At 53.2% G+C, this 24,890-nt stretch overlaps 1 protein-coding gene across 2 annotated transcripts in view; it reads right to left on the minus strand.

Annotated features, from left to right (window-relative positions):
- The window catches only part of ZCCHC24 (zinc finger CCHC-type containing 24), a 61,987-nt gene that overhangs the window by 33,063 nt on the left and 4,034 nt on the right, over positions 1-24,890 (minus strand). The window contains exons 2-3 of one of the 2 annotated variants that reach the window (XM_033433991.2): positions 16,079-16,279; positions 13,085-15,938 (exon numbers count right to left, since the gene is read on the minus strand). In XM_033433991.2, coding sequence (XP_033289882.1) covers positions 15,600-15,938; positions 16,079-16,279 — 540 coding nt within the window. In that variant the 3' untranslated portion in view covers positions 13,085-15,599. Of the gene's footprint in view, positions 1-13,084; positions 15,939-16,078; positions 16,280-24,890 lie in introns of those variants that run through there. The other variant, XM_004273034.3, reaches the window with a different exon arrangement.

Here is a 24,890-nt window from a genome sequence, read left to right on the forward strand (position 1 = left end):
CGCATCCAAGCTTACACAATCACCACCTTGTCTGGGGGAGACAAAGGCCAGGCTCTGGGTCTTGGCGGCCAACAGCCCGGATGGAATGACGGATCACAGAGTTGCTGAATTTAGAATTTTAAAAAATGTTAGTACCGTAATAGCTTCGATTCTTAATCTCTAAAATTCAGAAGAATAATGTGTTAGAATCATAGACATGGAGAATCTTCATTTCAAAGAACAAGAATAACAGCACGTTGAAACAGAAAACATGGGAGAGTTCAGAATCCCACCATTGAGATATGGAATGATTACAGGAACCTCAGACTCTTGACAAACTCAGAACAACCAAGTGTCAGTATCACCCCACGTGGGAAGCCTCGTTTCCCAGAATAATAAAATTTGGTAATCACAGTATCTAAGAAATCTGGGATTGAACTTCGTACAGCGTTGGAAGCAGGAACTCCTGGAATGTTCATTTCCATCTCATGGAACCTTCTAATCTTGAATCCCCAGGACCTCAGAAGGACCGAGACGGTTTTACTCACCTGCAGGGGCCCTCCCACATACCTGCCTGAGCTCCCCTTCAGACGTGGGCAAAGGTGCATCAGAATCAGCTGGAGAGCTGATAACATGCCCATGGCCACGCCAGCCCTGGATCTACTGAATCAGAATGTCCAGCACCAAACTAAAAAAAAAAAAATCCCCAGGTGATGCTACTGTGAAGCCCCAGTTGAGAAGCACTGATCTGGTAAACCTCACCACCTTATCACAGACAGGGAAACAGAGAATGCAAGTGGCTGGCCCAGAACATACAGCGGTGGTCTCTAGCCTCTACACCAAGGTCAGCCTCCTCAGGCCGTGCTCTACCTCCACCTGGACCTTTTGGGCTCCAGGGACCCTGTGCCCAACTCTCTGTGTCTGCCGTAGAGTCCCCCTGCTCCAGGGGCATCCCCAGTGGTCTTGGGGACCAAGCAGGCCAGGACAGAAACTGCTAGGCTCACAAAGCCAGCCCCTCCCTTCCCCCTACCCTCATGCTTGAAGTCCTCCAGGTGGTTTCCAGGGGGGCTGGAGGAGTACTGTGGAGGTCATCAAGGTCAATCCCCAGCCTCCAGGGAGGCCTGTGATGAAGGAAGGTCCCAGGAATGGGGAGTCAGAGGCCAGGAGTCCCTGCTGCATTAGCACGCCGAGTGGCCGCAGATAAGTTCCTTGACCTCTCTAAGTGAAGATGGTCTCAAGGCAGAGGCTGGACAGAGAACCTCTGGGAATCCTTTCTGCCTCTGCCTCTGCCTCTGCCTCTTGACCTCACCCAACATGGCCACACATTTAAGGGAATGCGAGCCCTCTGCAGCCTTAGCCAGATTGTTCTCAATCAATTGGGAAGTTCTTTCTTTTGTCTGACCCGAAACACTGCAGCTGCAGTGTTAGCCCTTTGCCCTCCTGCATGAAGATGGAGCCTATCTGGGCACAAATGCCCTTTATTTGTTCGGAGGAAATCCCCAGTCCTCCTGCACCTCAGCTGAGGGTGCCCCTCTCCTCGGTCCCTGTAGCAGGTCTGGCTGGCCTTGCAGATTCCTGTGGGAGCTGAACTCCCAAACAAATGATGGGGGTGGCACTCCTCAGAGCCCGCCAGAGCAGCAGAGGCTCCACAGCTTCTGCCTGATTGCAGTTTTAATCAGATATGCCCACAGCTCCTAAGCAGTCTAGCAGGGCAGGGGTGCTGCTGGGCCAGAGTGTTTCCTCCAACGAGATGGGGGATTTCCAGCCAAGAACCCCTAACAGGCTATGGAAAGAGAACCCAAAAGGCAGTCTCAAGGAATGGGGAAGTAGGAACCCAGATGGTCCATAGACCAGTGTTTCCCAAATTTTAACATGCCCACGAATCACCTGGGAGCTTGTGAAAATGCCAATTCCGATTCAGCAGGTCTGGGATGGGGCCCGAGGTCCTGCATTTCTGATAAGCTCCGGATGCTGCTACTGGTCCGCGGACCACACTTTGAAAAGCAAGCCTTTAGATGTTCATAAATAAAAATTTTTTATTCCTAAGAACCCTTTACTTTTGTCTGGCTTGGTTTGCAATTCATTTCCAGCTCTGTTAGCTCATGAGATCCACAAAGCAGCCCTGAGGGGCAGACAGGATGCATATCGCTGGGTTCATGGCACAGAAGGGGAAACTGAGGTGTAGCAAGGGCAAGGGGCTTGTTCAAGGTCACCCACCTGGCTACAGTGCCTCCTCTAAACTCTTCCTCCGTGGCTGGTCAGAACCACGCACACCTTGGCAATGAGTGGCCTGACACAGCAACTCCCTATCCTGCCTTCCACTCAACTGTGTGGGCCTGGAGGCAGAGGCCAGACAGCTCCTGTGCTCTGAGGCTTCCTGAGGGTCCCCGGGGGGCCCTCACTGAGCTGTGCTGGCTACTGATCTGGCTCTCAGTGGCCTCGGTTGGTGGACCACAGGGTTAGGAATCAGCCAGGCTATACAGCCAGGCTTGCTGGGCTTAAATCCTCGCCCTGCCCTTGGCTCCTGTGTGACACTGGGAGAACTGACATCTCTGAGGACGTGGAGGATGCGCCAGGACTCAGCGTGGTCTCTGGCACACGGAGGCTGCTCAGCCAGCATTCACTCCCTGCCTCCCTTTCCCTTCCCACCTCCCAGCTGAGTGTTGTTTATTTCTCCCTTCCTCCCTCACAGGCTCTGAAGCAAGAATGTTTGGGATTGGATCTGAGCCGTGTGACCCTGAGCAAGTCACATACTGTCTCTGTGCCTCAGTTTCCTCCTCTGTACAATGGGGATAATAAGAACCTACAGAAGGCTGGTGTGAGGATTAAACGAGTCAATATGTGTAAAGTGCTTAGAGCAGAGCCTGGGACATAGAGAACTCTCCCTGTAAGTGTCAGCTACCGTACTGTTAATACCATCTCCATATGATGGCCCGGCTCTGCGGCAGGTGCCACGGCAGATGCTGGGGGCACAGTATCGAAGCAGCACTTTCATGCGCCAGGCACTGTGCTAGTGATTTCATGGACTTCCTGCCCACTCCCCCCACCCTGACCCTGCCCCAGATCATAGTCAAAAGAGAAGACAAAGACACTAAGCTGGTTGTGCGAGGGTCCTTTGGGAACACACAGGAGGGAGGGACCGGCGAATGGGAGGATTCAGAAGGCCTGTGGGGGAGGAGACCACGGCCCTGTTTAAGCTTCACACTCCCCACCAAGGAGCAGGGCAGCGGGCGGGTGGTGGAGGGGAGTTTGGGCTTGTGTTTGCTTTTACCCCTTGTTATCGTGCTTGAGGACACGCCTCTCCTTAACCTGTGGGATGAGAGACACTCACCTCCCTGCACAAAGTGCAGATGCAAGGCAGAGAGGAAGCCTCCCGCAGCCTGATTTCTGCCTGGGCCAGAGCACAGCAGATGCACCGCGTGTCCTGGTGGACGGGGCTGTCCTCAAGGATAGAGAAGACAGTGGAAAAGGCTGGGTCCTGCAATCAGACAGACTTGGCCTGATCCTAATCGACTGTGGAACCAAGGGCAAGTTGCTTAACCTCTCCGTGACACTTCGTTACAGATGGACCGCAGACACGCCCAGGCTAGAGTGAGCATTTCTATGAGATGATGAGACGGGGGCGCTTGGCAGGCCAGGCATGGGGGGGCGCACTTCTCCAGGCTCCCCACCCCGCTCCATGGGCCTCGGTTGGTGGACCGAGGCCCTGTATCTGCTGCCTGATTTCTCTGCAGCCCAAACCTTAGATGTGGGGCAGGGGTGAGAGGAAGGAAGCCCAGATCTTAAAGGCAGGCCAGGTCGATGGTACCGAGTCGTGGAACCCAGAGACTGAGCCACCTCTCACCCCAGACAAGCCATGGGGTACAGGCTCCATCCCGAGGGGCCACCCAGATGTGGTGGGAAGGGAACCTGCTGCCATCAAGGTGTGCCTCCAAGACTCCCCAGCAGATGAGGGCAGGAGCCATGGCAACCTCCGGGCTCACACCCACCCTAGAAGCCCGCTTGCTCACCTCTAAGCAATTCAGCACACAGTTTGCGAGCGCCTGCTGTGTTCAGGGCCTGTGCCCGGCTGCTCACTGGGCAGTGGGGCAAACAGTACAACTTTATAGTTTTCAAAATGGGTTTGCCTGTCCCGTTGTTTCTGGATCTCACAGAAGCCCTGACTGATGGGCTTAACGGCTGACCCTATTTCATGCACTCCGGGGGCGTGAAGGCTCAGGGGCAGGGCCAATTTGGCCAAAGTTGAACAACTACTGAGCCATAGGCTTGGGATAAGAGCTCAAGGCTTTTGACCCCAAAGCCCATGACCTCTTGCCAGCCAAGCAGACACAGACCCTACCTGGGGTAGGCACCCAGGAAGTGGAGAGACGGTTGTGTGAGGATCGGCCCCAGGCTAGGCAGGGCTCAGCAAGGCAGGGTAGGAGCCAGGCGGGGGGCACAGGAGGCCGCTCCACGGGAGAGGGCACATTTGGGCTGAGCTTGGAGGGGAAGATGGAGAAACGAGAGTGAACTACCAGCTGAGGGCACAGCACAGGCAAAGCCCTGGGGTGTGAGAGTCTCAGCAGAGCTCAAACGGCAAACAGCCAAGACCACCTCCTGGGGCCCAGGCTGAGGCCACACTCCAGGACCAGGGCAGGGCACAGAGCCATACAATGAGCGGGTATCACCTGTCGTCCGGGGACAAGGTGGGGAGGCAGGACAGGTGAGAAGCCATCAAAGGCCTTAGAATCAGGTCCTGGGATAGGGGTGCAGATCATGGAAAGTGGAGCTCCAGAGGAGAGCTGGTGGGCCTGGAATGGCTGCAGAAGGCATCTCCAGGGAGATGAGTTCAAGCTGGGCTCTGAAAGGGGGGTGGGAAAAAGAGGTTAGTGAAAGGCACTGCAGGCTGGGGGGACGGCATGAGCTGAGGCACAGAAGCTGGAGGGCCCCGGGTGCACGGTGCACCTGAGTGTGTGGTTAAGTGGCCTGGCCGGAGTGGGGCGGGGAAAAGAAAAAAGAGGCTTCAGGGCCCGTGGCATCCCAGGCTGCCTCTCACCCACCTCACATCAAACCCATAAAGCCAGGCTCGTGAGCCTCCCTTTATAAATGAGGACAGATAAGGCTCATGGAGGCCCAGCAACCTAGCGAGAAATACTAACAAGAGCTGCCATTGACTGAGCGCTTGTGGGATGCCAAGTACAGTATCAGCTGCTTTGCCCACACATTTCCCACAAATACCCAAGAAGTGGGTGAGCCCATTTCACAGATGCCTGGGTGATCTTGTGCAACATACACAAAGATACAGCTGGGGAAGGGCAGAAGTGAGCTCTGAGCCCAGCTCACTGAGACTTGGGAGGGTGGTCCCTTTGAGCTTGGAGGAAAGGGGAAATCAGAGAAGGCTGCCTGGAGGAGGTGACACCTGAGAGCTATTCAGCACAAGGATGCAATTGCTCTGCTCCAGCCCTCCATCCACCAGGCCTTGCAGGCGGCTAAACGACCAGGGACAGGTTCTGGCTCCCAGGCTCTGCCAACATCCCTGTCCCTCAGAGACCAGAGACAGATGATTCAGAAGGTGAAGCCAACTGACATGGCGAGATTCCTGGGGACCCTGAGTCACCACCTGTGGTCCATTTAAAAGAAGAACTGGCAGCTGAGGATGTGAAACTGGCCCTCTCAGACTCTTTCTTGCCAGGTTTGGGGCAGCAGGAAGGATGTAAAAGTGACTGCCACACGAGCCCCCATGCCCTGTCCCTCCATCCTCCCAACAGCTGCTCCCACTGTCTCTGCCAGGGCAAGCACTTGGCGGGTCCATCCCTCTGCCTGGCCAGAGGGGAGCTGACAGCCCACAGGTGGCACTTGACACCTTCCAGCCATGGCCCATCGTCCCTCCTCCCAAAGCACCCACCCTGGGTAGCGTGGAGCCTCCAGGACCCAGGTCCTAACTTCTCATCCCTCAAGCCAACCTACGTGACCCAAAGTCATCAGAGCCTGTCCCAGCCCCCATCCCAAGGCGCCTGAGGAAGCCCAGCCTCATCACATGGCCTTCCTGCAGCCCACCCCAGAGGCAGCCCATCCTGTGCGATGAGGGTGGGATGGGGGGATCAGAGCCCTCTCGGATGACCCCACAATCCTGAAACGTTTTCTTAGACCTCTAGAACTTCTCAAACCAGTTTGGAACAGCTGAGCTGAGGCATAACAATAATGATGGTCAAACTGGGGGTTGAATGCAGGCGGGTTGGCTTAAGGGCTATGCTTGGAACCACCATGCCACAAAGTGAGGGCCTCGGAAGGGGAGGGAGGAAAGACCGAGGTCACAACATAGGGTTTGGGGGGACCACCCCAAAACCAGCACCGACACCAACTAGCAGGCACTACATCATCCCCATCAACACCCGTCCCTGCTAATATCCTCCAAGCGCTCACGACATCCCAGGTTCTGTGCTGAGCACTGGAATATCAGAGCCCAGACCCCAAGATTCGGAGCAAGCCCCTGCAATGATACTCGTTACATACAATGCAGGCCACCTGCCCTGGGCCCAGTCCTTCCTCACTGGAATCGTAAAATGACACTGTTTGTCCTCCCCTCCTTCCTTCTCTCCCCCTCCCACCCTTCCTTTCTTCCTTTCTTTTCCCTCTCTCCTTCCCTTCCTCCCACTATTAATCTTTCATAACTTGTAGTCCTGGCCAGAGCCGTGAGAAAACCTCGGTTTCCCCATCAGTATATGGATGTCTCTGAACTAATCAATGGTCCCTGCCCAGAGGTTCTGCACAGGAAATCCTGCATACCCTCAGTCCCTCTCTGCCTGTCCCCTCCCCAGGCTCAGCCACTGTGGCCCCATAGGAAACCCAGGCCTGCAGGGAGGTCAGGGCCACAACAAGGGGTTGGAAACCCCAGGCAGAGGCCAGACATGGGCTGAGGGCCATGGCCCTCCCTGCCTCCTTTGGACACCCCACAGGGACCAGCCTGCTCTGGCCTGGGTAGAGGTGCAAGAGCTGGGGTCCAGGGGCTGCAGAGACTGGGATGGGGACGGGGGGGACCTGGGCCAGCCTTCACTTTCCCCCTGCCTCCTGCCCCTCCCCCAGCAAGACCCTGAAACTATTCACATCCCACCTCTAAGGTTTCAGCTGTTCTAGGATTGGATTCTCTCACTGCTCTATTTTTCTTCTTCTTTTGCAATCTCCAAGAAACCCGAGCTGCCAGATGGGTGGGGGCGATGATTGTTTTCCGTCTGACATCTGGATTTCATTAGCAGCCCTGGGCATGCTGACTCAGGAATGGCAGCTCCCCTGGGCTCAGACCTTCCCCAGACCCCTCACAGTGCCCGGTCCTTAGCTGGACACAGGAGACACAGGTGATGACACCCCTCAGACCTCCCTCAAAGGGGCAACCAGCCCCCCAAGAATATCTTGGGAGTGGTGGAGGCTGAGGGCTTAGAGAATTCCTGCTCCCAGCTCAGCGCCTGATGGAGGGCTGCCAGCTGGGTGTGGCTGGGCCTGAGCACCATGAAGGGTGACAAAGGGCTTAGGGAAAGTGTTCCCCATCCGTACCCCAGTCTCCATCCCTAAAGGGATACTGAGTGGGCCATCAAGGCAGGGAGCCCTGCACTGGCCCCAAATAGCAGACATGTTTTGGAGATGAGGAATGGTGGCCCAGAGAGGTTAAGTGACTTATCCAAGGTTGCACAGCTGGTAAATAGTAGAGCTGGAACTTGAACTCTGGTTTTGGGGTTATAAACTTGAAGCTGTTCCCTTTGACCTTAACAAGATGTCCCTTCACTAACATCAGCGTCCTTACTGTCGTCATATGGACCCTCAACCCTGTCTGAGCTTCAGAGAAAGGTAGTATGTGGGGTTTTCACATTCTATCATCCATCAGAGAGGCCTGCAATGGTCACCTGACCCAAAGCAGGCCCAGACCCTCTTCAAGGCCACATTAAGACACTTGTGGGACCCCCTCCTCCATAAAAAGTGATTAAAAATTCTATTTTATGACTGTGTTGGTATAAAAATAAATATTACCCAGGCTGGATTCATTATTACATACTCATTATTATTACTTTCATTTTTTCTTCTGGTTTTAAAATAAATGAAAATCACAACATTTCTGTGGGCCCCTGAAAGAACAGTGGGCCCTCAGCGTGCCTGCTGTCTCTCCCAGAGAGGTTGGCCTGGCGCTCTAGGTCAGAGCACTCATTCGGCAGGGCACCCCTTGCCATGTCACAGCTCCTTCTTTTCTTACTGATTTGTGCTTATCGTCTGACTTCGCCCACTGGGACATAAGCTCCAAGGGTGGGAAGCTTTCCCTGTCTGTTCACAGTGGCATCCTCAAGGGCCTACTATGTGCTTGGCACATAGTAGCGTTCAATAAATGTTTGCTGAATGATGAGACGAACAGGAGTCTATCTTCTCAGGCAGGTGTATTTTTATACCAGGTAGTGGCACCCCACTGGCCCAGGTGGCCACTTCAGCGATCCGGTAGCCCTCCCTGACACTGTACCCCTCTCCCCCTCACCTGCCTGGTCACCATGCCCCACAGATGCTACTTTCTCATCATGTCTGGAATTTGTCCCCTCACCTCCAACCTCTGCTTGCCCTTGTCTTATATCTGGTCTTATCATCTATCCACGTTCCTAGACTGGTTTCGTCTGCACTCTTGCCTCTTCCAGCCGGGCCTCCCAACTGCCACCAGTATGATCTTTCAAAATGCCAATCCGAGCATGTCACCTAAAAGCCTTGGATGGCTTCTTCTTGCCCTCCAGAGAAAGTCCAAGTTTGTGCAGCCTGGCACACAGGTCTTTCACCACCTGCTGCAGCCACATCTCCCACCCCTCCCCTCAGGCACCCAGAGTGCTAGCCTTTGCCAAGGGCTTGGGGTTCCCGGAAGGCAAATTCCCACTATTTACACGCTTCCTTGGAAACCTTCCCTGCTCCAGACTCAGACGCCTCCTCTCTGAGGTCTCCCATGAACCCCCAGGCAGAGCTGGTATCTCACTGCAAACCTTAACCGCGGCCCTGGTCACCCTAAATGGTCAACAGCGTTTCTGTTGTCCACTCTGTTCCACTGAGGACGAAGGTAGAGCTTTATCCAGCACAGGCCTGACACACAGTAGGAGCTCAGGAAAGGCTGGGCAATGGTACTGAGTGCTGGGCCCAGCTCTGTCCTGGCAGATTGTGTGTGCTGGGCACGGATGTGGCAGTGAGCCAAGGTCCCACCACAAACACACATACCCATGCAGGCAAGCGCGGCTGACGCGGAACAGGTCCTGCCACACCAGTGTGCAGAAGCCAGCATGAGACACACAGGTGACCCTGCAGGCAGGCCTAACAGAGAGCCCCCATGACGTCCCTACAGCCACCTGGGATTTCTGCAGTCACCAGAGCTGGCAGCCTCAGCCACCCGTGGCCCCCTTGACTGCACTGGGGCTGGACCAGCGTTCGACTCTAACAAGACGCAATGACTTGGCCAGACCAGGCCTGATATGGCTTTTGCCCACATTGTCTTTGTCCCTCTTTATTTCCAGCAACCCATTTTCTGAAGAACCCTTTCTGAGAATGATGGTGGAGATCAAAGTCTGGACGCTAAAGCTGATGGTAGAATCTAACTTAAAAAGCATGGGCTCTGGAATCAGGAAGGCCTGAGTTCCGATTCCAGCTTTGCTGTTCATTAGCTGTGTGACCTTAGGCAAGCCACCCAACTTCTCTGGGCCTCGGTTTTATCATCTGGCAATTGACCTGATAGAGTTTTTGAGACAATTGAATGAGCTAATGCATATTACACACTAAGCTCAGTGGTAAACTCAGTGCTGAGAGACTATTATTATTGTTGTTCATATTATTGTTACCCTTGAATTGACACCTGGCACACTGTGTGGGGACAGCAACAGGGACAGATTTGTCAAGAGCTGAATGGTAGACATTCTTGAGTCCCAGTCTTCTTGGGTCAGTGCTGACATTGGTTGGAGAAAGACCCTGGCCCAGGCACAGCCTCACCCCACAAAGAGGGGCTGCCTTTCACCAACACTGGGAACTTGTCTCCAGCACTTTCTGCCACTGCTTTTGGGGCTACCCCTCTTCCTGTAGTGCCCAATCCCCTTGTACTGCACCTGGTACCTATGAGAAGCCTCATCAGTCTGATGAGCTGAACTCTGGACACCTCTCTCCACCCTTAAGGTTGGAAAAGAATCAATTAACAGGTTACCAACTTCTGGTTCCTTATCCCACTACCCAGGCTGTTGGCAGTGAATGCTTTAACCACATTTTCACTGCTACCTTCTTCAGAGCCTGGGGCTCCATGGGCAGCTTCAGGACCCAGGCAGGGCTGGCCTAGTGTTCTGCACATTCCACCCCCAGTTGTAGACCATTTAAGAGTTTAAAAGCATTAGACCATTTAAAAGTCATTCCACAAAAAGGAGAGGAGAGAAAGGAGTAGAAAAGTTATTCAAAGAAATAATGGCTGAAAACTTCCCAAATCTGATTTAAAATTTTAATCAACGCATCCAATCAGCTCAACAGACGCCAAGAATGATAAAGATGAAGAGATCCAAACATGGACACATCATGGTAAAACTGCTGAAAGCTAAAACAAGGAGAAAATCTTGAAAGCAGCGAGAAAAAAATGGCATGTCATCTACGATGGATTTCCAATAATATTAACTGGCTTCTCATCAGAAACAATGGAGGACAGAGGGCAGTGGGATAACATATTTAATGTGCTCAAATTTAAAAATATCTGTCAGCCAAGAATTTTATACCCAACAAAGAAATCTTTAAAAAATGAAAGTGAGATAAAGACATTCTCAGGTAAATAAACAAAAACAGAGAATTCACCGCTAGCACACCAATCTTTCAAGAAATACTAAAGGAACTTCTTCAGGCTGAAAGTAAGGGACCTCAGAGAGTAATGTAAATACACATGACAAAAGCAAGGAGCACTGATAAGGTGGTTATGTAATTGTAAAAGACAGTATAAGTGCAGATTTCTTTTCTTCTCTTAGCTGATTCAAAAAGCAATTTATAGGGCTTCCCTGGTGGCGCAGTGGTTGAGAGTCCGCCTGCCGATGCAGGGGACACGGGTTCGTGCCCCGGTCCGGGAAGATCCCACATGCCGCGGAGCGGCTGGGCCCGTGAGCCATGGCCGCTGAGTCTGCGCGTCCGGAGCCTGTGCTCCGCAGCGGGAGAGGCCACAGCAGTGAGAGGCCCGCGTACCGCAAAAAAAAAAAAAAAGCAATTTATAAAACAATATGTATATAATTGTCTTATTTGTCCTGTAACATAGAAATGTAGTACATTTGCCAATAATAGCACAAAGGAGGTGGGTAGGAGAAAATCTGTCTTGGGCTAAGGAAAGAGCACCAAGTGGTAACTTGAATCCGCAGGAACAAATGATAAGAATTGGAAATGGGAAATAAGAAGGCTAATCTGACATAAGCTATGGATATATGATTGCTCTCATTTCTTCTCCCAGCTTCTCTAAAACACATAAAGTTAACTAAAGTAATAATTATAACAAGTATTGTTGAATTTGTAACATACATAGTTGTAATATGTAAACAATAAAGCCACAAGAACAAGGAAAAAAGTATAGAGCTACAAAGGAGTGACATTTCTATACTGTAGTTAAGTAACATTTCTCACTGGAGTTAAGTCAGTATAAATCTAAAGCACATTCCGATGAGTTAAGAGGTATAAGATAAGCCCTGGAGCAACCATTAAGGAAATAGCTTTTAAAAATGGAGAGGGCTTCCCTGGTGGCGCAGTGGTTGAGAGTCCGCCCGCCGATGCAGGGGACACGGGTTCGCGCCCCGGTCCGGGAGGATCCCACATGCCGCGGAGCGGCTGGGCCTGTGAGCCATGGCCGCTGAGCCTGCGCGTCCGGAGCCTGTGCTCCGCAATGGGAGAGGCCGCAGCAGTGAGAGGCCCGCGTACCGCAAAAAAAAATGGAGAAATGCCCTGTGATAAATGAAAATGAAAACACAACATACCAAACTTATGGGATGCAGCTCAGAGGAAAATTTATAGCTATAAACACCCACATTTAATTAAAAAAAAATGATGTACAATCAGTGTCCTAACCTTCCACCTCAAGAAACTAGAAAAAGAAGAGCAAACTAAACATAAAGCAAGCTAAAGACAGGAAATAATAAAGATTAGAGTGAAGAATTGAAAGCAGGACTCAAAGAGATATTTGAACACTCATGTTCATAGCGGCATTATTCACAAGAGCCAAAAGGTAGAAACAATCCAGTTGTCCATTGATGAATAAATGGATAAACAAGATGAGGCAGACACACTGACACACAGATACACACACACAATGGAATAATATTTAGCCTTCAACAAGGAAGGAAATTCTGACACATGCTATAACATGAGTGAACCTTGAGGACATTATGCTAAGCAAAATAAGCTAGTCACAAAAGGATAAATACTGTATGATTCCACTTCTACGAGGTGCCTAGAGTAGTGAAATTCCTAGAGACAAAGTATAATAACAGTTGCCAGGGGTTGGGGGAGGGAAGGGGAGGGAATTATTGCTTAATGGGTACAGAGTTTCAGTTTTGCAATCTGAAAAGAGTTCCGGGGATGGACGATGGTGATGGTTGCACAACAGTGTGAATGTACTTAATGCCACTGAACTGTGTACATTGAAACATGGTTAAAATAGTAAATTTTATGTTATATGTATATTGCCACAATTTTTAAAAAGGTTAGAGTAGAAAGTAAGGAAATAAGAATAGAAAAACAATAGAGGAAATCCACTAAACCAAAAGTTGGTTCTTTAAAAAGTTCAACAAAGTTGACAAACCTTTAGCTAGAATGACCAATAGAAAAAAGAGAGAAGACTCAAATTATAAGAATCAGAAGTGAAAGAGGGGGACATTATAAAACAAAATGAAAAGGATTATAAGGGAATATGATGAAAACTGTATGCCAATAAATTAGATAATTTAGATGAAATGGACAAATTCTAGAAATACACAGGCTACAGAAACTGACACAAGAAGAAATAGAAAATCAGAATAGACCCATAACAAATAAAGAGATTCAATTAGTAATAAAAAACATCTACTCACAAAAGAAAGCCCAAGCTCAGATGGCTTCACAGGTGAATTCCACCGACTATTTAAAGAAGAATTTATATTAATTCTCCACAAACTCTTCCAGAAAATAAAACAGGATGGAATACTGCCCGAATCATGGAACTGATAAATGTTATTACATGGATGAACCTTGAAAACAATATGCTAAGTGAAAGACTCTGGTGACAAAAGACCACATATTATCTGAATCTATTTATATGAAATGTCCAGAATAGGGAAATCTACAGAGACTGAAAGTAGATTACTGGATGTTAGGAGATGGGGGTTCAGAGGGTGATAGCTAAAGAGTATGAGGTTTCTTTCTGAGGTGACAAGAATGTTCTTTAATTGATTGTGGTGACGGTTGCACGGCTGTGTGAATATGCGAAGAATCATCAACTTGTATATTGTAAATTGTTGAATTATAACTCATTAAAGCTGTTACCAAAAATAAGCATTTCACTTTTAAATATTATAAATGCTGAGCTCTTACATAATCGTTCATTTGAAACAAAGATTTCCACCTGTTCCTTCATTCCGGAAGACTTGTACTAAGCACCTGCCGTCCTGTATGGTACCTGGGCTGGCAGAGATGAATCGAGCCCAGCACATGCCCCCGGGGCCTGTGGTCATATTCCAGCCTCTGCTAAAATACTTACCTAAGTATGTGCACTCTGCATTGTGATGCAAGGGAGATAAAAATAATGCTGGCCAACAGTTATTGAGGGCTGACTGTGTGCCAGGCATTGTGCTAAGCACTTTTCATGCATTACTTCATTGAGTCCTCACAGCAGTCTTCTGTGTTAGTGTTCTCACTAGCCTCGTTTTACGGATGGTGACCCTCATGAAGAGTGAAGGGAGATCCTTGGGTCTGCAGGAATCCCGGATAGAATCAAGTCTGAGATGGGGCCAGAAGAGGGGCTCTACCAGCTCAAGGGAGAAACAAGCTCCACAGGCCATGGAAGTCTCAGCCTGGAGCCGTGTGGATGCTCAAGGAAACAAAGAGCACAGAGGCCCCAAGACCAGGGTTCTGCCCTCTCCTCAGCACGTCACCTTTCTGAGGCTCTGTTTCTCCAACTGTAAAATGGGGCTATTACTCCTACTTCGGCCACAGAGTTAAGAGCCCTGCACAAGATAAGCAAACACGCTGTGTAACCCATATAAAGGAAGGACCGTGGTTGACACAGTGCTAGAAAGTGAGAGGCACCTAGGAGAGGGGCCCTCCTACCCCTCACATTGGGAAGAGCTCTGGCCCCGTCTGGGAGAGCGCAGCGCGTGCGCAAATACACACACACCTTCGCCATCCCTCCACCTCGGACTCATCATCCGTTGCCTTTGGATACTGGTCACCCTTGTCCCATCAACCTGCCAGCCCCACTCAAGCCCCTCTCCTCCGGGAAGCTTTCCCAGGCTGTCTGCCCAGCAGGAGCACACCTCCTCAGAGCCCCTGAGAGCCCCTGCTTATGTCTGAGCGTCACCTGCCTGCGGGGTTGAAATCTCCACTCCTCCACTGACCGGCTTGATGGTCCAGTGTGAGACCTTCACTCACACAAAGCATCCCGTAACAGGAGGCTATTAAAAGCACTTAGCACACCAGGCAGAAGTGAGCGCTGAATGAAATGCTTGGAGAGCACTTAGCACACTGCCTGTCTCCTCCTTAAACCTGGTGGAGTTCTGCTGTGCCCTGTAGGCAGAGTGCCTGAGAGCTGACAACCCCTGTGCTGGCGGCTCAGCTGGGGAAGGCTCACTGGGTGGGCCATGGGCACATCTCTGAGCGCCAACCAGATCCTCACCCTCTGCCAGGATCGCCTCATGCAAAGGGCCCCTTGCTTACTGTGTACACTGAGGGTAGACAGGGCACAGGGGAGTGCGGATCTGGAGGGCAGCCCATCAGTGGGTCCGGCGTGGGTGGGCCTCTCTTGGCCAGGGCTGGGGGGAGGGCTGAGGTCACCGGCTGAATCACCGGGGATCTTACTAGAACACAGTTCTGGGCTGGGCCTGAGATTCTGCATTTCTAACAAGCTCTGGGGTGATACTGATGCAGCTGTGGCCGGCCGTGCTTGAAGCAGCCAGGACCTGAGGCATGGCACGGTCATTTCTGAGAAGAGCGGTGATTGGCAATCGCACCTCGACCTCCCGCCGGTCCTGGAGGGACCCAGCCCTGCCCAGCCACACCCTCGGCTGCCAACATCTGGAGGGCAAGACTACACGGATTTTCTGAGTTTCCAGGATTCCATTTCCATTACACGTACAAAATAAAAGTAGTACCACGTTCTAAAAACAGTGGAAAGTATGAAAAAACAATGGGGAGAAAAAAATCACTGATAATCTCGTATGGTGTTTAACACAACTCTTAACCTCTCTCTCCCCAGGATTCCAAAGCCATGTCGGTCAGAGAGTCAGGGTCGCCTGGTGAGTGGGGTCTGCCCCCGGACCCCCACCCTGTCGTGGCAAAGCACCGGGTGAGAGACGGGGCTGCTCCTGAAGCCTTGGTCTCCCAACCCCCTTCCCACCCCAAGGGAGCGACACTCAGCCCACGGTGCCCGAGGCCTTCACCTAGACCTATCCCGGGGACACAGGGCGCGGGCAGGGTGCCCCCTCCCCCTCACGGGAGCAGGCTGCAGAGGAGGCAGAGGCAGGGGCCTGGGGGAGGGGGGCGCACATCTGGATCCCTGGCCCAGAGCCCACATTCCTTCCCTGTGAGCGGGAGGCGGCGGGCTCTCGGGAGAGCCGTGAAGATGCTGCTGGCCCCCTCCTGCCCCACGGTAACAGGACCCACCTCGGCAGGACGACTGGGGGGACTCGAAGGCCCAGAACCTCATTCTGGGGTCCCCCACCCAGATTGCTGACCGGCCAGCGCAGCACCAAGCTGGGGGCTCTGTCCCATCCATACCAGCCAGCCTGCCTCAGAAAAACCAGAGGGGACAAAAGGGTGGCGACCAGCAGCCCCGGGGCCAGGCGCTCGCGGAAGGGGCCCTGGGGGGACACAGGGCTCCCAGGTCAGCAGGGGCCCTGAGCCCCACCGGGCCGGGCTGCCTTACCTGGGGGCAGTCCTTGATGTAGTGTCCTTTGTTGAAGCACAGGTGGCACAGGTAGTTGGGCGGGGGCCGCTTGCTGGGCTTGCGGGTCTCAGAGGTGAGGGTCAGCTCGGAGAAGTGCTCGGTGAGGGAGCTGAGGCCGTCGGCGATGTTGTTGAGGGAGCCGTAGGGCGAGGCGCTCTTGTACACGCTGCTGCTCAGCGCCTGCAGGGGACAGAGGCTGTGAGGGCTCTGGAGGCCTGGCCACTTACGGCGCTGTGGCCTCCTGGGAACCTCCACAGGCCCGTACACACACACGCACACGCACACGCACACACACGAATTCATAGTGACCCTTCAGCCGCCTGAGGGCTCCAGCTTCCTGGAGGCTGCATTCAAGTCCTACCTCTAGTTGTCCATCCGAGGACAAGCCAGTTAGCCACGCGGAGCCTCAGCGGCCCCATCCGGTAAATGGGAATAACGATAGCTACCTCCAAGGGTTTCTATGAGGCTAACGTGAGGCCAAGAATGTAAAGCCCTTTATTTCCTGCCGGGCCCTGAGGAAGCACTCAGTATATGGGGATGGTGATGACAATGATCATAGCTCTCTACACACTGCCAGGGGTAAGACGTACGGCACAAAGCAACCTGTTAGAGCCGGGGCTCTGCCACGTCCTAGTGGGGTGACTTGAGACATCAGCTCGCAGCATTGTTTCCATAGTACAGAAGAGGAGACTGAAGTGCAGCATTTTGCCTGGTCTCCTGCAGCCCCAGGCCTGTGCACACTGTGTTCCGGGGAGCCCTTGTCCCGGCCCAGGCCAGCTCTCTGGAAGCCCGGGGAGGAAGTGGCCCACCTCTCTCACCTCTCCCACCTCCAGTTGACAGGAACCAGATGTCTTGCCTGGCTTCAAAGTAGACGTGGCCCAGGCCCCCTCCTGGTGTATACAGCTTCTATTTATAGGAGTCACGGGCTCTGGGCGGCCGGGCACACTGGAATTTAGCAAAGGTGGGGCCTGCGGTGAGGCTGGCAGGGAATGGCCGTGGGCCCCTCTCCTGGGGCCAGGCCAAGGCTGGAAAGAGGCAGCTTCCCCAGGAGGCTGATGACATACCTGGGCATGGGGCTTGGGCACACCTGGCCCCAGCTAAGGTGTCCAAGAACCCCAGCAGTGAACTACAGACCCTGGGGAGACTTGTCGGAGAGACAACACAGCCTTGTTCTTGGGGGTCCCCGGGCTCACAGGGGAGGAGAGCCACCGAGAGGAAGTTGCCTCAGGCTCCCTTACAGAGATGGGGCAGAAGGAGCCCAGGGTAGGGACAGTGCTTTCTGTGTCCCCTCAGTGTGGGAAGGCAGGGAGGTGAGCTGAGAGCTGGCCCCAGGGGATCAGACACCCCTCGTCCAACCAGGACAGATCCCACCCCCACACATGTACGCCTCTGGGGGGTCCGGCACTCCTCCCTAGAGGACACAGCCATCACTCTTCTTGGCTCCCTGGACACCCTGCTATGTGACCCTGGGCCAGCCCTTTCCCTCTCTGGGCCTCTGTTCTCTCCCATGTAGGTTTAGACCACAGCCTGGGATCTGGAAGGAAAGACAGAGACACCACATCCAGGGCGGCCAGGCCCAACACACAGTCAGTTCGCAGTGACTGGGCATTGAACTCAAGGGGTCCTAATGACCATTTCTGCTCTACCACTGCCCAGGGCTACTGTGAAAGATCCCACACAAACCTGCATCAAGTCTCAGGGCAACTCTCCAGCTCTTAGATAGCCCCAGATGGTCCATCCTGAAAGGCAGAGGGTCCCCCATCCCTGGAGGTATGCGAGCCAAGACTGGACAACCTTAAAGGATGTGGGGAAGGTCCCAAAGGAAGTGGGATTAGATGATGATAGTAACATATACCGAGCACTTGAATGTCCCTGGTGCTGGAAACTTTACACGTGTTAAGATAGCTGATGCTCACCACAGCCCTATGAGCCACTGTCCCCATTCTACAGATTAGATGAGTGTGTCCAACCTTGTATTGAATGGCCTGGGACACTTTTAACAAATACAGTTTTCTGGGCCCCACCTCAGACCTACCAAAGCAGCCACATAGGAATGAGGACCCAAAATCTACTGCATTGTTTCATTGCAGTAAAATGTCCATTACATAAAACCTACCCTTTTAACAATTTTTAAGTGTGCAGTTCAGTGGCATTAAGTACATTCACACACTTTATCGCACAACCCTCACCAGAACCCATCTCCAGAAATTTTTCTTTATTCCAAACTGAAACTCTGTCCCTGTTAAACACTAACTCCCCGAAGCCCAAGTCTGCATTTTAAAGCTCCCCTGGGGCAGCTCAGGTACAACCTGTCCAGCCCTACCTGGCCTTGGGAGCACGTGGACTTTCCAGCTATCAAGGTCTCTCCTTAGCTTGTCTCTAGACCTCTCCCCACCAGAACTGGTCTGGGGGAGGGCAGTATCGCCCCAGCCTCCCAGAGAAAAGTTCATCCAAACAAGAAACTTGAAGCTCCAAAGGGTGTGACTCACCCTCATGGCTGGGAAATGCAACTTCACAAATAACAACCCTCTTATTTTTTTTCTCTTTTCTTTTCTTTCTTTCTTTTTTTTTCTGGATAAGATTGAAGCAAGTCCACAGGAATCAGGGCTGTTTTGGCAGCAACTTGTCAAGAGGAAGGGGAAGTTTGGTGGGAGCCAGAAGAGAACTAATTACACCCTGAAAAAACCTCTCCCCCATCTTGTGGCCACACACCCCTGCCCACGGTGGCCCCGTGGGTATCCCTGGGCAGCCAGAGGCCTCCGAGCAGGCTGTCCTCTCCCCGGCAGCTTGACATCCCCCCCATAGCCTCAGATGGGGCACAGCTTTGCCCCTCAGGAGGGTCACACAGGCAGCTGCGGGTCAGAGAAGCGAGGCCAGAGCTCCCCTCATCGCCGACCAGTGTGCTCCGGCCTGGCCCTCACGGGCGCTCCAGCTCCCTTCCCCCCGCCACCATTCAAGACGACACCACAAAAGGACGAAAGGCGAACAGTCAACTGACCCAACCTCACTCTCAAGTTACAATGGAGAAACTGAGGCCCAGCGAGGCCCGGGGGCACAGACCAGAGCACACAGCCAGGCCTAAGGGCCAGGAGTCCTGCTTGCCGGCCGGCTGGGCGGGCAGGTGGGGCGGCAAGCTGTTTCCTCTCCGAAGCTCCAAGGAGCTCGGGCCATGGAGGTGAAAGGCAAGTTGGTCTCTCGGACATTTCCACAGCCTGTGGGGACCGGCCAGAGCAGAGGCCAGGACACTCAGAGCTCCCTCCCTCTGTCTGTGGAGGCAGGGCCCTGGCCTTTTGGGTTTCCCACGTGTAAAATGTAACACGGACCAGGGGAGGAGTGCACACTTGATGATCTCTGCCAGCCTGCTTCTTCAAGGTCCAGACTCCAGGTACTGAAAGATGCCCGCAGAGCCTGGTCCACAGAAGGCACTTCATCCACGAGGTCGCCACCTCTCCCGAGTCCTGCCGTCTGTGGCTGGAGGGCAAGGCTGGGCAGGGCTCCCCTTCGTCAGTCAGCCCCTAACTCTGCAACAACGCAGCTGCTCCCCTTACTGTCCCACCCGCAACCGCTCTTTTCCCTCCAGGCCTGCACTTGCTGTCCACCCCTGGGATGCCCACTCTGGGTCCAAACCCCTGCAGGACCGGGCCCTTGGCCATGGCTCTAACTCTAGTGGTGTGGCCTTGAACCCACCCCTTCTTCTTTCTCAGGCCTGGGCGCCAAGGGACGGTGTGAAAAGCACAGGTTCAGGTGCTACTGAGGCCCCACTGGCCACAGAGTCCCCAGCCCCCTCCAGGGGCCTCCTGACCTCCCGGCCATAGCCCTGTGCTGTAGGCTGGGGTGGGGACCACCTTGTGACTCCCCTGCCCTTGCCTGAAGGGGCTCTGATGTCTCTCTCTAACCTCTTTACACGGTGATACCTCCTCATCTCTCCACAAGGCTAGACATCCCCCAAGGCAAAGATTCTGCAACCCTCCATTGCCCCAGAGACCAGACTGTTTCTGGTGTCCCCTACGCCCATGATTGTCCTGTGTGCAATGATCACAGGCGGGAAGGGAGCTCCACTTGACAGATGAGTTCCCACGGACTAAGGCTGAGGGTGATTTCACCTCAGATGTAGCTGTTCTGGGCAGTGGTTGTGGGCAGCCCCACTAGTGTGTGGCTCTGGGTAATCTGGGCCCAAACACCAGCCTGGGGGAAGAAACCACCCCTCCTTCCTCCCTGGGTCAGTGACCCCAGCGGCTAGTAGGAAGCGTGGGATCCTTATGCCACATGTGGGGAACAAAGCATCAGATTCCTGTCCATTGCTGGAACTCCTCCAAGGTTCTGGCTTGGCTGTTGGAGAAAGTTAGATGGGAAGATACTACAGTTTATTCTCATCCTACTTGTGTTAGATACTTGACTGGATCCCTTCCCTTTCTTAGTCTCATCCCTGACAAGAACACTCTGGATGGGCATTATTGGTCCTATTTTATAGAACTGGAAACTGAGGCTCAGCGAGGCTGTGTAACTTGCCCAAGGAAACACAGCCAGCATGTGGCTGAGAGGAGAGTCACACCCAGATCTGCTGGCCTGTTGTATTTCAGCCCCCGAATGGCCTCCAAGGCTTGGCTTCCCCTACAGGAAGGGGACCCAGAGTAAAACACCTGGCGTGGACCATCCTCCTTGGCACAGAAGCCCCTCAGCCCTGCAAGATGAGACACCAGCTTCTCTGGGCTGCTTGAGGGGCTTGGGCCCCGGGGTTGGTGGTTCTGTTGAGGGGTTTGGGATACACAAGTGGAGATTTCCAGGGCTGACTCAACCTGACAAGATGTGCTCCCCCTTGGCTGCCCCCCCAGGACAGAAACAGGGCACAGTGGGAGGGGGGAGGCAGGAGTTAGGGCAGGTGGGCAGAAGCTTCCGAGAGCAGACCAGAGGGAGAAGCAATGGCTGCAAGAAGAGAAGAGGGACAGCAGGCAGAGGCGGGAGCAGCCCGGCAGGGAAGGTCGTGGCAGTGGCAGTGGGCAGCGTCCGAGGAGGTCTGTCCAAAGCAAATGCTGAGTCCTGCTGCCCCTGGGCCTGAGACGGCCCTGGAGGAGGAATTCTCTGGTCCCAGTCTCAGCTCTGTGGGGGCTCTTTCATCAGCTGAACAACTGCTTTCTTATCCCCAAAAGCCACCCCCATACACACACACAGACACGCGCACGCGCACACACACATGCACACACATACACACCCACACTCCTCTCTTTGGGACAAGAAACCATTCATCTCACAAATGAGTCTACCCCTTCTCCAAAGAGATCTGCACTTCTTCTACCCGCTGGGGTCTAACTGGGGCTCCGGCCCGCAGGGTCAAACACAAACACATCCTATACACACAAGCAGGGGCGGATGTGGGCTGGGCTCAGGGACAGAAGGAGACAGCCATTGTCAAGGCTGGAGCTGGCCGATGGGAGAGTGAAGCCACACCTGGACCGAGGGTTTCCCTAGCCACAGTCAGACCCCAGCTCTGCTCCTGTTTCCAAGGTCCAAAGCTGACCTGTGGGCCAAGAAGGTGGCAGGGTCGACTGTGACAGAGGTGGCAATCCCCCCACTCCGGACCCCCAAGGGCACCATTGCCTCCTAGAGGCCCATTCACCCAGGGCATGCAAAACACAATTCCCTGGACACAGCCAGAGCTTGATGGGAGATTCAGATTTTAATAAGCAGGCTGTGCTCTCCTTGGTAGGGGGAGTTGGGAGAGAGAAATGGGGAGAGAAAGGACCAGGGGATGCAGGAGCACAGTGGCAGCAGGACAGAGCAGAACAGACACAGGGGAGGCTCCGCATCCCCACTCAGTCCCTCCTGCTCCCCCCAGGTCACCACTCACTCGGTAGGTGTTCACATTTCACAACCATGTGCCTGCTGCCCAGCTACAGCATAAGCGCTGGGGACCAGGCTGCCCCTCGCTTCTAGAATATATTCACTACATCAAAGCAGAAAGCATGGATCCAAGACCTCGAGGACTAGAGGTCCCTAAGATTTAGCCAGTCTGGGGTGCCACTGAGGCTTGCAGCTTCTACAGTAGGGGGCCTGGATTTGGGATCCACTGTTGACATGATCCCCTTGAAATTACATGCAAATGCGAGTTCTGCGTGTGCACGCACTTGTGTGCTATGTGCATGGCACTGAGGAGAGGAATTCGAGCTGCTTTCAGATTCTCAAAGAGGTCCATAGCCAAAGAAGGCCAAGAGCTGTTAGCACACCTACGCTTCTGCTGGGACCCTGTCTCTAGGGATAGGGTTTCATGATTCCCAGGTCAGCTCTTTAAAATTTATCAAGCAATCCATAAACACTTCTTCTGTGCGATAAAACAAGAGGCTAAGAGACTAGGAAAGCATTCACAATAGTCACAAGTCTGGGGAAGGAAGAGGAGGAGAGAGTGCAAGTCATCCATCCACCCATCCACCTAGTGAATGTTAACTGAGCACCTAGTCTGTCCCAGGCACTGACTAAGCATCGGATGCTGTGATTACGAAGTGGAAAAAGACAGGATTCCTATTCTCAGAGTGTTGAAATGTAGCTATGGAGACAGACACATATTTCACAGAAATACCGATTGTTAAGACATGCTTTACCAGAAGGATGTACCACTCATCTGTCATGGGACACGGAAGCTGGAGGGAGGTGTGCTCCCCATGACAGCCAGGTAAAGCCTTCGGAGAAGAGACATCCACTGGTGTCATAAAGAAGTAAGTTGGAATCTGTCAGTTATACAGGGACAGTCAACAGCATTACAAGCAGTAGCAGCAACAGCAAGTGCAAAAGCTTAGAGGAACGGGAGTGCTTGTTGTTTTCAGAAACCCCAAGTGGACCAGTATGGCCAGAGAAGGACAGAAGAAAGATTATACAACACCTGGGACTTCCCTGGTGGTCCGGTGGTTAAGAATCTGCCTTCCAAGGTAGGGGACGCGGGTTCGATCCCTGGTCAGGGAACTAAGATCCCGCATGCCACGGGGCAAATAAGCCCGCACATGCCACAACTACTGAGCCCACGCACCACAACTAGAGAGAAGCCTGTGCACCACAACTAGAGAGAAGCCTGTGCACCACAACTAGAGAGAAGCCCGAGGGCCACAACGAAGAGCCCGCACACTGCAACAAAAGATCCCGCGTGCTGGGCTTCCCTGGTGGCGCAGTGGTTGGGAGTCCGCCTGTCGATGCAGGGGACACGGGTTCGTGCCCCGGTCCGGGAAGATCCCGCGTGCCGCGGAGCGGCTGAGCCCGTGAGTCGTGGCCACTGGGCCTGCGCGTCCGGGGCCTGTGCTCCGCAACGGGAGAGGCCGCAGCGGTGAGAGGCCGGCGTACCGCAAAAAAAAAGATCCCGCATGCTGCAACTAAGACCTGACACAGCCAAAAATAAACAAATAAATAAATAAAAAGATTATACATCACCACCATACACACATACACATACACACACACACATGTGCACACACACACTTATATGACAGACCAAGCATCCTGAGATGTCCCTAACTCTATCTTCCTCCTCTTGAAGAGCCTTAGTTTCCCCATCTGCACAATGGGTTTGCGGCACACAGTGGATGCTGTGAGACAGGAGTGCTAGGAAGTGCTCAGTGTCCATCTCCTTTGCCTCTCCCAAGCCAGGCCACCATTGGACTCACATCCCCACAGAGCCCCATCCTGGAGCAAGGACGTGACAGGAAACCCAGAACCCATGACCAATGCCTATCACTCCTCAGAAGGCTTGAGATCGGGGACAAAACATCCAAGACACTGAGGCTTGACAGAACACCCTGGTTACTGCTTGCCCTGCACTGGCGTCCAGTGAATGATCCAGGCGAAAGCCAACTGCACCAGCTGGACGAGCCACAGAGATGACTGTAGTTGGGATGGAGAAGACTGCTAGATCTAGCTCTGCCACTGTCTTGCTGGGTGACTTGCCAGGCCTGTTTTCTCTTCTGTAAAATGGGAGCCACGAAGAAAAAGATGCCAAGAATAAAGCATCACCAAGAGTAAGAGACGCTACTCGAGGGCCGCCTTCTCCACAGGGCCCTTCTCTCGGTGCTGACAGTGCTTGGCTCTCGGCCGCTGCTAATTCCTTATTACTAATGCTGCCTGCTTTCCTCCCTCCCACCTGACTCAGACGGTCCACGAGGTGTGGTCTCCCCTCTGAGTCTAGGCCCGCCCAGTCAACTTAATTTGATGGAGGGAGGGTCAGACCACCTCAGCCAACAGGCCCTCGAACGATGGTCCCCCTTGCCTGACTCAGAGCTCAGCTTTCCAGGGCTGGCCAGAGGGAGCTGGGCATCCTCCCAAGCTCCCAGCTGGGTTGGAATGGCCATTCCTCCCAGGCCCTGGGGCTGCCCCCCACCACCCCACACAGACCACAAAGGCTGCTGGGAACAAATTTCAGTTCCTGAAGCCCACTCAGCCCCAGCGAGGCAAACTCCCACCCTCGAGTAGATAGGTGGCTTTGTTCTACACTTCCAGGCAGCCTCTCAGCTCAGCCGCACCTGGGGAGAGCGCAGTCCCTAATACCTGGGAACCTTTTAAAGCAGGACACTGTGGTCACCCCTCTATGGCTTCTAACAGCCCTGTGTCTGCCGGAGCCTGAAGCCCTGTCTGGTAAGCCTCATGAGACCTTTGCTGCTGTTCTCAAATCTCCAATGAGACCAGAGCTGCAAAGAGGAGGGTGTCCTCAGTGCTACACAAGATAGTACTGGGACCCAGGAGGGCAACTGGGTTAACAGCTCCAGGAAGAGCCTCCTACGGTTTGAAGAAAGAGGTCTGCTTTGACAGAGCATTCTCT

Source organism: Orcinus orca, chromosome 14 (genome assembly GCF_937001465.1).
Source record: "Orcinus orca chromosome 14, mOrcOrc1.1, whole genome shotgun sequence".
Lineage (NCBI taxonomy): Eukaryota > Metazoa > Chordata > Mammalia > Artiodactyla > Delphinidae > Orcinus > Orcinus orca.